A 15,018-nucleotide genomic window follows, 5' to 3' on the forward strand; every position below is an offset into this window, starting at 1 on the left:
TGCAGAGCAGCTCTCCAGCCCAGCACGTCCTGGAGGCCATGGGCTGGCCGGTGCCAGGGGCACAGTCAGAGCAGCAGGTCCTTGTGCGTGGGGGCCAGGCCGGCTGTTCCCACAGCCCTGTCCCCGCCTGCCCAGCCCTGGCAGGATGTGTCCGGCATCACCAGCTGCTGCCAGCACGGCCGGAGCTGGTGCAGTGCTCGGCCAGCCCGGGCATTCCCTGTCGGAATGTGCCACTGCCAGTTCAGCCGGAGCTGGTGCAGTGCTTGGCCAGCCCGGACATTCCCTGTCGGAATGTGCCACTGCCAGCACGGCCGGAGCTGGTGCAGTGCTTGGCCAGCCCGGACATTCCCTGTCGGAATGTGCCACTGCCAGTGCAGCCGGAGCTGGTGCAGTGCTCGGCCAGCCCGGGCATTCCCTGTCGGAATGTGCCACTGCCAGTTCAGCCGGAGCTGGTGCAGTGCTTGGCCAGCCCGGACATTCCCTGTCGGAATGTGCTGCTGCCTGCCCAGCCCGGCAGCCTGCAGCAGGGAGCCTCCCCGGGACGGGAGCGCGGGGCTGTGCTCTGCAGCCACAGCGTGCGGCTGCTCTGCCTGCTCTCCCCCTGGACATGTTGCTCCTGCCGTTTCCTGCTGCACGGTGGCTGGAAGAAGGAGCCTCCATATGGTGCCAGCCTCCTGCTGCAGAAAGCCCTGGGAAGAGCCCCGCGTGCTGTTGCTGCTGTGCAGCAAGGGCAGCATTCCCTCCTGGGGATTGGTGCTTCCTTTAACATCATCCAGTGCTCATCATCCTCCTCTGGGGCTGGAGCCAGGCTCACCTTGTTCTTGCTGCTGCTGCAGTGTCTGAGTTTGTTCTGGGGCTGTCACTGCCTTGGCAAATGGTGCTGGGGAAAGCAAGGGCTGGGAGCTGTTGGCTTGAAGGAACAGCCACAGGCTGGGGACTTGTGCAGGGTCAGGGCTGCAGGGCTGTGGCTTTGGGGGGTGAAGCTGCTGAGGTGACTGAGCCGAGGCTCCTGGAGAAGAGCAGACTCTGCCTTAGTTTGCTGCGTGGAGAAGTAAAGTTCAACCCTCCCAAGCGTAATTTGCCTTCAGTAAATCGTTAATTCATTGTAAAGCGGAGTGTTCAAGGCCAAGTTGGATGGGGCTTGGAGCAGCCTGGCCTAGTGGAAGGTGTCTGCCGATGGCAGGGGTGGAACTGGATGAGCTCGGGTTGGGATATCACTCCCAGCCCAAACCATTCCAGGATCCTGTGACTCTAGAAGGCTGCCATCAGTTGATAACAAGCCGTATTCAGGCACCTGCTGGTTTATTCCAGGATTTCCCTCTGTCCGTTCTTGCAGCCTTACCAGCCCCTTTCTGTTCTGTCTCCCTTCTGTTGCTGTGTGAAAGAGCCACGTAAGCAGGAGAAACACATGCCAGATAAAAACAGCTCTGGCAAGCGTGCAGAAATCAACTGCAGAAATAAAAAGAGGATATTCTCTTAGGCAAATAATTAATATTTTTCAAGAGTGTTCAGACATATGCCAGTCTAAGCTGGTTATTTTTGTACAAAGAAAGGAGAAGTTGTTAGTACAGTTGTCACTTGAAATCCAGGAAATTCAGGTTTTTATACCCAACCCATAGAGACAACTTCGAAATAAAGAGAAGGTGGTCTGACTTGTACTAATTACAGTGTAATGAATTGTGTCATCAGCTGCCCTGTCTGGCAGGTTTCAGCTGTGTCGTGACACTTTTTACATAATGGGTTACCGACATCACCTGGTGTAGGTGGCATTCAGAGAACAGGAGGAGCCTGATTAGCTAAGGACAAAGGGGCCTGGTGAATTTTAGGCTGTTCTGCCTTCTTTTTTTTAATATAAGAAAAGTCAAACTTGACTGTCTGCCAGGATCCCCTGTTCTAAAAATAACTATGGCGTGTCCAGACTGATGGGGAAAAACAGACACTTGATTATCTAGATATTTTAAAAAATGGAATACAGGTAACTTTAATGAAGCTTTCTTGCAGTTTAATCAGGACAAGCTTCCTCAGTCATATAAATCACTGTACAGAGAGAATCCCTGAGAGCTTTGTTAGCAGAAACTGGGCACATCTTTGGTTCATTTGCTTACCTGGATGGTACTGCTGAGTCTCACAGTGCTGCTGAGGGCCCCCCATGTTTAAATAGCACAGCAGGATCACGTAGGTGACACTGCCCTGGGGCAGAGGCTTCTGATCAGTCCCAGAATCCCAGAATCACTGAGGTTGAAAAAGACCCCCGAGATCATTGAGCCCAACCTGTGCCTGATCCCCACCTTGTCACCCAGCCCAGAGCACTGAGTGCTCCATCCAGTTGTTCCTTGGACACCTCCAGGGATGGTGACACCGCCACCTCCCTGGGCAGCCCCTTCCAGTGCTTCCGCATGGCGTTGGGCTCTTTCAGGAGCTGTGCCGAGCGCTCCCCATCCTCTCTCTGAGCTGTCCTGCAGTCACGTCCCTCTCCATGCCTCTTGTGCCAGGGCTGGTTTCCCCTGTCTGAAGAGCAGGGCCCGTCAGCCCCTCTGTCCCCAGGCCAGCCCTCGCTGCCAGGTGTGCATGGCACACACGTGATCCTGCAGGAGGTGCTCGCTGGCTCCGGAGGCGTCCTTGGGAAGAGCTCAGTGTGTGGGGCTGGGCAGTGGCTGCTGTCTGTGCTGCTCTCGGGGCACGGGCACGAGGAGCACGTTGCTGGGAACGGTTCCTTGGGAGAGGAGGAGGCAATGGGAGAGTGGCTCTGGGAGTTGCAGTGCACAAAGTGGCTGTGTGACCTGACCTGGTACTGTCTCCCTTCCAGGTGCCATTCACTGTGTTGCAGGGCGAGGGGGTGGAGTACCTGGGCCATGCCAATGACGCCGTGATCGCCATCTCTAACTACCGCCTGCACATCAAATTCAAGGACTCTGTGATCAATGTGAGTCTGGCCCTGCCTGCCCCATCAGCTCTCGCAGGGTCTCGGAGCAGGGAGGGGTGGGAATACCCCGTTCCTGGGGGCTGTGGCACAGGAAGGTGCCTCTTGGAGGATGCCAGGCCTGGGCGTGCGGTTGCTGTTTTGCTGCTGCATTTAGGTGTGAGGATGGCGTTTTCCTTTGGACAGTAATTAGGTTTTTCCTTTGCTGTTTTCTTTAAATTCAGCCATTACCCTTGGGTGGTTTTAAGGCTGTTGAGGTCTCTTGCAGACCAGTTTTAATGAGATTTCTCACCAACACAGAGTCAGGCAGTGGGAGCCTGAGGCTTTCCCTCACTGCCTTAACTTGCCATCTCTTCCTGCAGCTGTTGCTTGGCTCAGTTACCTGTGCTTGGCTGGATGTGATTGAGTCAGGAACTGGCCCCAAGTGGGAGATTACCGAGGGAGAGGGCAGAAATCAGAATAGTAATCATGGAAGGAGCTCTGTGCTGACTCACGGAGCTCCCTAACCCTGGGAGTGGGTTTGTAGTTCACAGAAGCAGCTCATGCCTGGTGGAGCTGTGCTGGAGCGTGAGGAGCCTGCGGGCACGGCTGCTGGGGCTGCTCTGGCCTGTGGTGTGCCTTGTCATGCCCTACATCTGTCCCTCCCTCGCAGGTGCCTTTGAGGATGATGGAAAGTGTGGAGTGTCGGGATATGTTCCAGCTTCACATTGTCTGCAAGGACTCCAAAGTGATCAGGTATCTGGTTTATTGCTGTGCTGCAGCTGCTGCAGGCTGTGACCAGCTCTGGTGGCTCCCTCTATGCTGTCTGTGGTCAGGGTTCTAAGGTCTGGGGCCGTGTTCCTTTTCCTGGCTCAGTCCTGGCTGGATGAGTGTCCCCACTGAGGGTGGCTTGCCTTTGGGTTTGCAGGTGCCATTTCTCCACCTTCAAGCAGTGCCAGGAGTGGCTGAAGAGGCTGACTCGAGCCATCGCCCGCCCCGCCAAGCCCGAGGACCTCTTTGCGTTCGCCTACCACGCCTGGTGCCTGGGGGTGTGTGTGGATGAGGAGGATCAACATGCACATCTCTGCCGTCCCGGTGAGCTCCTGGCCCGGCTCTTCCTGCTCCTCTGGCCAGCAGCACTGCAGTGCAATTGAGCTCTTGTTCATAAACCCTGTCTGATTTCAAATTCGTCTGGCTAGGTCATCCTGAGCCTGGCCTAGAGATCCAGCTGATGGCCAGATGGTGCTGGATAAGAAGCACAGTGAAAGGAATTAGTTATAAACACAACAAGAAACTTTCAGAGCCAGCAGCACAGAAGCAGCTTTTCCCTTTCTCCTCATGAGAAAACATCCCATACTTAAGTTCCCTCATCAAGGTGATGGAGACCCCAGGCAGTCCTGTCCTGGAGTGGCAAACAGCATCAGTTTTGAGGCAGCCTAATTAATATGAGCCCATCTGCATCTCTTCTCCAACACCCAAAAATGCTGTGACACTCCCAGGATCAGGTCTGTGGAGAGCTCTGGCTCATCCTTACACAGGCACAAATCAAATCTTTGGGTCCATGAAGAGAAAACCAGAGCTGTGCTGGTGCCCTCGTGTGGACTGGGAGTTTCCCTTCCCTGGGAGCACAAAGTTTGCTTCCAGTTGCTTTGTCTTATCCATGATGAAGCTGTTTAAAAAAGGAATTAAAATGAGTGAGAAACCTGGCTTTGGACTGAAAAATGTGCTGAGCCTAGAGGAGAGCAGCAGTAGCCTGAATGGAATGTCCAAAGACAGGCTGGGTGGAGGGATGGGGTTCAACAGTACAGCTATCCCAGGAGAAGCGGATAGGGGAAAGGTAAGCTCTGTGTCCTTACCACGCCCCAAACCCCAGCAGTCAGAGATATTTGCTGTGTTTCCTTTAGGGAAAGTATTATTCTCTAGTATAAATAAACTCACCTGTGCAAGTTGCCTCAGGATAGGACTGAGGCGAAGAGCTTTGCAGTATTTATTTATTAACAAGATTTGACACTGGAGCAACAAAGGCCTCCAGAATTTGTGAGGCAAGGCTTAAACCATGAGAGAGGAAACCCTGAGTCAGCATCTGAGAGCAGTCTGGAGGAAGGAACTGCCTGGGGTGGGTGCTCAGTGCTCCTTGCCATGGGGTTCCTGACATCCACTTTCGAAGCTGTCTCTGCCAGAAGGGCAGAAGTGGATTAAATTAACCCCCACACCCCCCTTGACATGGAGAGGCTGTTTCTGTGCCCTGAGATGAGTTCTGACTTGATAAAACAAGCAGAGGAACCCCTGTGAGGGACAATCTTTCTGGCTCCTGAAGCACAATCCCTGGTGCCACCCAGCTGCCCAGGAGTTTCTCCTTTGCCAAAAAGATGCTCCGAGGGCTGGAGCCCCTCTGCTCTGGAGCCAGGCTGAGAGAGCTGGGGGTGTTCTCCTGGAGAAGAGAAGACTCCAGGGAGAGACCTTAGAGCCCCTTCCAGTGCCTAAAGGAGCTTATTAAAAAGAGGGAGAGATTTTTTGTGTGGGTGGATAGTGACAGGACAAGGGGGAACAGTGCTAAAGTGACAGAGGGCAGGGTTTGATGGGATGTTTCTTTAATGAGGATGGAGAGGCCCTGGCACAGGGTGCCCAGAGCAGCTGGGGCTGCCCCTGGATCCCTGGCAGTGGCCAAGGCCAGGCTGGACATTGGGGCTGGGAGCAGCCTGGGACAGTGGAAGGTGTCCCTGCCCATGGCAGGGGGTGGAACGGGATGACCTCTAAGGCCCCTTCTGACCCAAAGGTTTCTGTGGTTTTGTGACTCTCTCCAGCCTGTGTCAGTTGCTGTGGAGCTCCACAAACATGTTCAGGTTTCCTCAGTGCTGTCAGTAACTCCCTGTGCTCTGCTCCTCAGGGGACCACGTGAGGTTCCGGTTTGAGATGGAGCTGGTGAGGATGGGCTTCGACCTGCAGAACGTCTGGCGTGTCTCTGACATCAACAACAACTACAAGTGAGTGTTCATGGCCGGGCTCTCCCCACTCTCCTCTTGCCTTGCCTTTCCCTTGGTGATCCCCATGCAGAGCAGTGGGTGAGTCAGACTCCAGCTAATCCTCCTTCCTGGCCTTGACAGCCCCCAGGCAGATCAGAAGATGAGCCAGATCCCTTTTCTTTCTGCCTTTCACATCGTGGAATTGGAGAGGGAATACAGCCCAAACATCAGAGCTAGCAGGAATTGTAAATGCTGACTCAGGTAGTTTATAATGTGGTGGCTCTAATTCCTCATGGAAGACATTTGGAAGTCTGGAGGTCCATCCATTGTGGGTTTGTCTTTCTGGTCAGTCCTTCTCCGTAGAATGCTCCGTTTGACATAACAACCACAGTTTTCATACACTCAGGCAGCTGTTCAGCTCTGTGATGAGCTGGGGGTGAGCCAGTGGAGAGCTGTGAGGATGCTCAGGAGCCTGGGAATGCGTGAGGCTCATTCAGTCAGAGCAGGAGAAGCTAAAGGGTGATCTGCCTCCAGCTGCTGGCAGGGCATTCACAAAGGGATGGAGTAAAACTCCTGGCAGTGGCACGTGACAGAACAAGAGGTGACGGCCCCAAAGTGCAGCTTGGGAGGTTCACAATATGGAAGGGAAAAGAGCATTCCCTGGGAACGTGGTGGTGTGCTGGGCACATCCCCAGCAGGGCGGGGGGGTTCTCCATCTTTGTGGTGTCACATTTCAGGTGAGCCAGTGTTGGAGGTGGTCCCTGTGAGCAGGGCATTGGAGTGGAGATCTCCACAAGGTTTTGCCACTATCACAGTGGAAGAGACCTTTTTGCACCAGTCAGTGTTTCCAGCCTGTCCTCTATTCCTGCAGGAGCACAGGACTCTCGGAGAAGGGCAGCTGCACTGTGTTGCAGTAGGTGGCATTAAGTCACTGGGGTTTGATGGACATACTCATTTGTGCATTCCCTATAATCCTGTTCTTGAAACTACTGGTATCCCTCAGCCTTTCCTCTCTGTCCCAGCCAGTCCAGGCATCCCCATCACCTATGGATTGGACAGTTCCAGGTCACTGGTTTCCTGTGGAGACTATGAGAAACCTCGGACACACTGGACTGGGGAAATCCCAGTTTGGGAGCTTGCTGCCTGTTCTCTCTTCCTGAAGAATCCAGGCCACAAGCACTAAATTTGGGGGGTGGTTTCCATTTTCCCTCTGCCCTACTGACCATGTTGTTGCTTTGGGACTGTTCACGTGACTTTTCTGGCATTTACACAGTTTCTCCAAGGATGCCAAGTAAAAGTTGTTCTGAACTGCTCAGTTTTGGAGTGCACAGCCTGAGGTCCCTGCCCTCAGCATGTCAGGCTTTCTTCCCTGCGGGATCTTGGGGTGTGGTTCCCTCTGACTATTTCAGGAAGTTCAGCTTCCATTGACCATCTGTGCTTTGCTTCCTGGCCAGTAATCCACAGCCATTACCCACCTTCTCTGAAGACAGGAGTTTGATTTCCAAGCAAACCAGGGAAGAAAGGACTTAAAACAAACCTCAGCCAGCTGGGTGTGGGCCTGGCTTTGCTTCCCTCCACCTGCCGAGTTCCTCCCTGGGGTTCCTCGCAGGTCCCAGCTTCCTGCAGACATCCCGGGATCTCAGGGGTGGTGTAATTGCCTTGTGCAACTCAAACCAGTTCTCTCTTGCTGCTGGGGGAGTGTGGCTTTAAATCCTGCCTTGGCTTTTGATCATAACCACCTGCCTCTATTCACAGGGATCAGGTTACTTTTTAACTGTTTATAGTCCTTTTATCTTTTATTTCCCTGCATTTGCAAAACAGTGTTGTTAAAGACAGGATACTCCAAGGTAATGGCTTTGTTGCTTGTCTTTCAAGTCTGTTCCGAGATGTCCTTATCTGGGAACTATTATCTTCTTTCTGGCGACAGCCATCATAAAATGAGAGCAATACAAGCTTATAATAACCACTCCTTGAGTCTTGATAAAAGTATACAGTGATAATAAAATTATTACACGGTCTCTCCCTGGCTCTCACATCTTCAGGGATCTTATACCCAGGGAAATGGGATCACTCCAGCATTTCCCATCTGGTGCACACAGGCCATCCGAGGTGGGAGTTGTTTCATATCAGCCTTGGTGCTGGTGGGTTTGGTACACGTGTAGTTCCTTCAGATAAAGGAAAAAAACCCCACTTTTCCTCCAGTGTTGATGCTCATTTTCAGGTTTCATCTTTTTATGGTTGTGGTTTTATTTAACTTTGAGTTTATGAGGAAAAAGTTGCTTGGAGTTCTGTTACTGCTTTAGCCAGATGGTGTTTCCTACTGGTTTCTGGGACTGCTCTTAATTCACATTTTGTCTTTTTTACGCTTCTCTATACATTTTAATACTATCCATACCATTGGGAAGTGATAATTAGTGTCCTTGCTTGCATTTGCCACAGGAACATGTGGACAATAAGTCTGTGAGGACTGTTAGTGGTACATGTGTTTGCCTTCTGTGCAGGAGGAGCTTGGACAAGGCTCCTGGGGACAGGATGGGATTGTTGGGGTGTCCTGTGCGGAGCCAGGAGGTGGACTCGATCCTCTTGGGTCCCTTCCAAATCAGGATATTCCTGATTCCACAATCTCTCTCACTGTTAGCTTTGTGGGAAGAAGGTTGTCCATCGATCCTTGTTCACAGGTGCTCATTCCTGTGTCTGTGTTCCAGCCACCCTTTCCTGCCATCAGCCCTCACAGTTCAAGGCTGTTTCCCTTGGTGGTCTGGCTCAGCCTGGTCCCAGGGCTTTCCAGGCCACCCCACTGCAGGTGGTTCCCTTTAGAGCTCCCGTTGTGGTGAAAAATGATCATTGAGGTTCTGAACTATTTCTTGTCTTCTCAAGAGCAGCTGTTTCCTAAGAGAAGCATCCTTCAGCTCTGTGGGGAGACACCTGCTAAGAAACACAGGCACACAAAAAATTTCAAAAATTTAACCCCCTTCTGAAAATTCGAGTCTGCCCTATCTGCTCGTTCACTGATGTTTCAGGTAGCTCTCACACATGAGGGTGACCTCCCTCCCAAAAGCCACGTTCACTCTTCCCAAGTGCACTGAACGTAGACTTTTTTTGTTGTTGCTGTTGTGGGAGCCTTATCCCCTCTGGAAACATTGTTGAATCTGCTGAGTGATAAATGCTGTAAGAAAGGGATTTTTCAGTTATTCTACTTTGGAGCAGCTTAGGCCCAAAGGAAGAGTCAGGGACTTCTGTATAGTTTTGCTGGTAGCACCAAGAAACACCTGGATGTGTCTGAAAATGTCACCTTTGGTTCAGACACCGGTGCGTTCTGTGTGGAAGCAACACAAGTCTCCCATGGGAGTTTCTGCCCTCGCAGCCTTTCTGCATCTCTTCCAGTGGCTGTGGATGTCATTCCTGTCACTCCAGGGCTTGGTAGTGTAGCCTCAACGCTGTCCTGTTTCTCTTTAGGCCTGGGATTTGATCCCTGCTCATTCTGGTGGATGCTGGTCACTCTGAGCATCACACTTTTACCTCCACCTTCCCCTGGAAGTTGCCCACACTTAGTTCACAAGCTTGGCCTATTTCAGCCTTCTTAGAAAGCTTGTGCTCTGAAATTTAGGGTGCCACAAATATTTTTCCTTGTATCAGTTTATAAGATACTGTTAGGCCAACAGAGTTCCTCATCCTGGGTTTTCATTTCCTCTACTGTATTCCTCTGGAATTCTAGCATAGAAAGACATGTCTCTTTGTCTTGACCTCATTGCCTGTGTCTATGCACCCTGCTTGAATTTGGCTTAGCTTCTTAAAGATGTCCCATTTCCTACCTGAATTTCATTGATTTCTATCTTACTGTTTTCCTAAGGCTACAGAGTTTTAGTGATTTAACTCTTGGAAGATACAATCCTGAGCCTCTCCTGGACTACCTCTCCCCAGTTTGTACTTTAAGACATCACCCATGTTTCAGCTGAGGTGCCAGGGAACTCTTTGCACTTCAGGGAAGCCTGTTCATGTATAGACTCAGCTATTCCAGAAGTTCCTCCAGACCTGAACAGGTGCTAACCCTCTCCCACATTCCTGCATCCTCAGTCACACTTCACTGCTTCTCTAATTTCCTGACCACCTTTACTCATGGAATCTGAGGCATTTCAGAGGTGTCCAAGCCCAGACATCCTCCCACAGACAACCTGGTCTTCACCTTCTTAACTGACAGCTTTAATTTTGCTTCCTGAATTCCTCATCCTCACCCAGTTGTTTTTATCCCTTAGCCACCCTTGCTTGCTGCCTGGGGCTCTCGGTGGAGCTGTCTAGACACTGAAGTGCCCTTTTCCAACGTGGCTGGAAGTTCTTCACTAGCACCATAAACTAACACTGGATTGTGCCTGTTGCCATCAGCTGGAATAGCCTGGGCTCAGGAACACCAGACCACCCTCTGGAGCGTACTGTCTGCATCCTTTCACCCCCCTCACTTTGCTCCCTATCTGCCCTGAAACATTCCTGCTAAATGATGTGGGATAGCCTTGGGCCAGAGCTGCTCTTTGATGTTCCCTGCCACGTACCCACCTGTGCCTGCCTGGGCTGTGGGGGCTCAGCTGGTCCAGCTCCCAGCACTGCTGTGCCTGAGCCTGCCCTCGGCGTGTGCTGGGAGCAGCAGGGGCAGGGGAAGAGCTGCAGGAGCCAGAAACCCACCCTGCACTCCTGGAATTTTGTGTGTGCTTCATGCCATCCCAAAATGATTTGGGTCGAAGGGACCTTAAAGCCCATCCCATTCCAGCCCCTGCCGTGGGCAGGGACACCTTCCACTGTCCCAGGCTGCTCCAAGCCCCATCCAGCCTGGCCTTGGGCACTGCCAGGGATGGGGTACCCTCAGCTGCTCTGGGACAGGGCCTCCCCACCGTCACAGGGAAGGATTCCTTCCCCATATCCCGTCTAACGCTGCCCTCTGGCAGTGCTCTCTGCTCTCAGTGTTCTCACTGCTGGTACATGTTGAGGTATCTATAAGAATTTGATTTCCAACACCCCACCAAGCAAGATATGATTTAGATCTCACTCCTGTCACTTTATTTGCATACCCCCAGTCCCCACTGCTAAATTTCTGGGCAGATTTGTGTCTTCCTTACTGAACAATGTGTGGAGTTGAGCAGTGGTACCCGTGTTCTGCAGGGCAGACAGGGGCAGGCCATTCTTTACCAGAAGCTCTGTGTCCTGCTACAAGAAAACAAAAACTCCACGTAAATTATTGACTGTTCCCCTAAACTCTCATGAATTCTTAAATCCAGAGGCTGTTCCAAAGGCATCCTGGGAAGTGCTAGGATACTTAGTATGAGCCCAGAGGTGAGGCCTGAGGTGAAAGGAGGTTGTCTTCTCTCAGCTCGTTCCTGACAGCACTTTTTGGGTCACTTGTTGAGGCTGCACTGAGACAGATGTGAGGAGGAAGAGCCAAAGTCCTACATGTTGAGTTTGGGGAAATGTGAGCTGCTCTGAGGCAGATTTTTGATTGCTCAGTCCTCATCTTGCCTTTCGTACTTTCTCTTCGCCAGGCTTTGTTCCAGTTATCCCCAGAAGCTGCTGGTCCCTGTCTGGATCACTGACAAGGAGCTGGAGAATGTGGCTTCGTTCAGGTCATGGAAGAGGATCCCTGTGGTGGTGTACAGGTAAATGTAAACCCAAATTCCCTCCCCCAAACCCATGACAGTCCTGCAGGGGCTGTGGGACAGGGATGGCAGGAGAGCTGTTCATCCTTTTGCCTCCTGCCTGCAAATGTGGTGCTCCCAGGGCTCCTTCTCCCAGCACTGTCTGCAGCAGGGTGTTTTCCAGAAGAGAGAAGCAGTGCTCCAGAACTGTCCTTTCCTGCTTCCAGTTAGATTGGAAGGTGTGGGTGACTTTCTTCCTATGGGAGATGTTGCAAAATAAGGTCAAATTAAAGTTCTCTCAGAGTTTCAAAATCTTTCCACACATTGGTCCTTGTCTGGCTGCTACTTCGAAAAGAAATCTGAGCCAAGAGGAGCCTGCTGGGTGCCCTGTGCTCAGCAGGGTGTGCAGGCCTGGACAGACCTGGGAATGCCCAAACCTGCAGCTTCTCATGAGGGGCAGTGGAGGGGCAGCTCTGATCTCTGCTCTCTGTGACCAGGGACAGGACCCGAGGGAACTGCTGGAGCTGTGTCAGGGAGGTTTAGGTTGGATTTTAGGAAAAGGTTCTTCCCCCAGAGGGTGCTGGGCACTGCCCAGGCTCCCCAGGGAATGGGCACGGCCCCGAGGCTGCCAGAGCTCCAGGAGCGTTGGGACAGCGCTGCCAGGGATGCCCAGGGTGGGGTTGTTGGGGTGTCTGGGCAGGGCCAGGGGCTGGGCTGGGTGATCCCTGGGGGTCCCTTCCAGTTTAGGATAATCTGTAATTCTATGAAATATTCCCTGACCAGCCTTCCAGAAATAATCTAGAGGGGGATGTAGGAGGCCAGGCAGCCAGTGGAGCAGGGCTCTGCAGGGTAGGGGCTGGTTCCTCATTAAATGTGTCTCCCGGGAGAGTGACGTGTTTGAAACCAGCAGGAGGCTGATGGAAAGGGGCACCCAGGCAGCTGTGCTGTTGTAAAATGTACATCATGGTTTGTAGCCTTAGACTCTGTGTTAGCAGTTACCAAATCCAAATATAAAAAACCTTAAAATTTCAGAGCTGTATTGGAAAATACAAAAGTCAGGAGGCAACACCAGTGAATTTACAGGTACCTAACTCTGCATCTTCACATTTCACAGCTTGCTGTTGGGTGTGGCAAAACACTGTTCCTGCTAGAACTCAGTTCTGCAGCAGAGTGGGAATGAGCACAGCTTATCGGATGGAGCCTTTCCCTCCTTGTAGCCAGCTCAGCTAAGAAGTTAATTGTATTTGTGATTCCTTTTGCTAAAAATGGCCTGGTGCTGGAGCCTGTCCCACTGTGCCTCCCCACCTGAGGGCAAAGCCATGTCTTTCCTACTCCAGCAATTATTTTGTTCCTTGCTTTATATCTCTGTAATGGTACCCAGTAATTTACAAGCTGAGTGCAACCCTTTGCAGCCTGGGATCAGATTAGAAGACGCTGACAAGTGATGTTACAGGGTGGGGCAAGTGCTTGCCCGTGTGTCTCTGATTTTCATGCACTTTTTTTAGCCTTTGTCCTCAAGACTGAAGTCTTTGGGGCAAGAGGGTCCTTGAGGGTCGTGGCTGCTTGTGCAGTGCCTCGTGCTGTGTGGAACTGAAAAACCTCACACTCAGCTCCTCCTCCTCACTCAGAGTTCAGGAGAGAGTGGATGGGTGCCTGCATCCCAGGGGCTCTGTTTGATAGACCTCAGAGCTTTTGGATAAGGCTCATCTCACTGGGTCACAGTCAGAGCTGTAAAACATGACACCAAAGGTACCACGTTATCAGATTTCTTTAAAAAAGTATAATTTAGCTATTAAGCAAAGCAGAAATTCAGGTCTCCATCTCAGCTCTCGGTGGAGATGCACGGGAGAGATGCAGGAGCCTCCAGCACAATCCAGGCACTTCTAAAACAAGGCAAAGGATGCAATCAATTATTTAGCTGAGTACAGAGGCAGATGGGCAGGGCCTGGCAGTTCTGGCTCTGTCTGCTCAGCCACCTTGAGGAGACCTTGGGGCTGTGGCAGCAGGAATGCTCCTCCATCACCTGCCAGGGGAGCAGCAGGGCACAGTGGGCACTGCTCCAGCCCCACGGCTGAGCGCTCGCTCTGGGGCTCTCACGTCGTGCCGCAGTGAGACGGGAGTTTATCCCAAACATTTGGGAAATGGAGGCACTTATACACTCACACATCTCAGTTGGGAACCTTTGGGCTCTGCTCAGTAAACCCTCTCCAAGCTCTTTCTTGTGCTTTAAGCCAAGCTCCTTGACTTCCAAGTGCTCATCCATGTCCAGGAAATAACAGAGAGGAGACCTGGGAGATCACAGAGTCACAGAATGGTTTGGGTTGGAAGGGACCTTGAGAATCATCTACTTCCAACCCCTCTGCTACCTTCCACTAAACCAGATATTAATGAATCCATTGTGGAGGATTGTTGGGGGTTAAATGGCATGTGCTGACAGTATCAGATGTGCTCTAGCCTTGTGCTCAGAAGGAATCTGTGAGGAAAAACTCAACTGATGAACTACAGAGGCACCTCATATTGCAGCTTTGGATCATGAAAGGGTCTTGAGTGATTGAAACTAAACTGAGGATCCCTAAAGAATAATTTGCTCCACGTAAATTAAAACACTCTGGCACTTTCTGCTATTCCAGTCTCAAGAATGCAACTTTTTCCTTTGAGGAAAACCTCCCCAAAACTTCCAGGTAAGAAAAGGCCTTAAATAGTTCCTGTGCTCGTGCTGGGGATGTGCAGGGAAGGCGAAGTGAGGCTCTGGTGCTCCCCTGCCCTGGGAAGCTCCTGGCAAGCTCAGCTGTGGTTTTGGTTCCTCTGCTGGCACCTGCTGTACTTTCTGCTTGCTGGTGGCTTCACACTCATTGGTGCTGCCACATTTCCTCGTTCGCTGGCAGGTCAGCGTGTCCCTTGAAGGTTCCCAGCAGTTGTTCAGTGCTCAGAGGTTTGTGTTACCAAGAGTTTTGTGAGTTCAGCATGACCCTGGCGACGCGGGCGGCTTTGCAGGGAGCAGCTGCTGTGCCCCCCAAGCTGCCTGCTGGGAGCAGTCCCTGGCACAGCATCTGCCTTTCCCAAAAACGTGCTCAGGCGCTGTCTGGGAAAGTGCTGCTTGGCACAGGCCAGGAGCTGTGGGTGGCTCACAAACAGGCTTGGATGATCACAGGCTGGTGCTTAAGTCCACACCTTGGCTCTGTTTCATTTACTACTATAAACAAAGCCTTTGCTGCTCTCTGTTATCCATCCTTGAGTGATCCTGAAGGCAGGAACGGATCTCCTGGGAGTGACTGCTTTGCAAGTCACCTTGCAAAACAGAGCAGCACTGAAAGTAAAGGGTCCCTACGGTGTTTTGACTTGGCCAAACATGAACATTATTTCTTTGGAAGGCTTCAGTTTAAAGTCTTCGTTGTTACTATCTGTGAGATGTCATTAAGGACACTACATAAACAGCCAGAAGGCAGGGTTAGATGGGATATTGGGAAGGAATTGTTCTTTGTGAGGGTGGGCAGGCCCTGGCACAGGGTGCCCAGAGCAGCTGGGGCTGCCCCTGGAT

The 15,018-nt window shown here is 51.8% G+C and overlaps 1 protein-coding gene across 2 annotated transcripts in view; it reads left to right on the top strand.

The window, feature by feature from the left end:
* The window catches only part of MTMR4 (myotubularin related protein 4), a 57,268-nt gene that overhangs the window by 31,349 nt on the left and 10,901 nt on the right, over window positions 1-15,018 (top strand). For both annotated transcript variants that reach the window (XM_032129790.1, XM_032129789.1), the window contains 5 exons: window positions 2,807-2,923; window positions 3,573-3,655; window positions 3,828-3,994; window positions 5,787-5,883; window positions 11,388-11,501. In XM_032129790.1, coding sequence (XP_031985681.1) covers window positions 2,807-2,923; window positions 3,573-3,655; window positions 3,828-3,994; window positions 5,787-5,883; window positions 11,388-11,501 — 578 coding nt within the window. The remainder of the gene's footprint in view (window positions 1-2,806; window positions 2,924-3,572; window positions 3,656-3,827; window positions 3,995-5,786; window positions 5,884-11,387; window positions 11,502-15,018) is intronic.

Source organism: Corvus moneduloides, chromosome 20 (genome assembly GCF_009650955.1).
Source record: "Corvus moneduloides isolate bCorMon1 chromosome 20, bCorMon1.pri, whole genome shotgun sequence".
Lineage (NCBI taxonomy): Eukaryota > Metazoa > Chordata > Aves > Passeriformes > Corvidae > Corvus > Corvus moneduloides.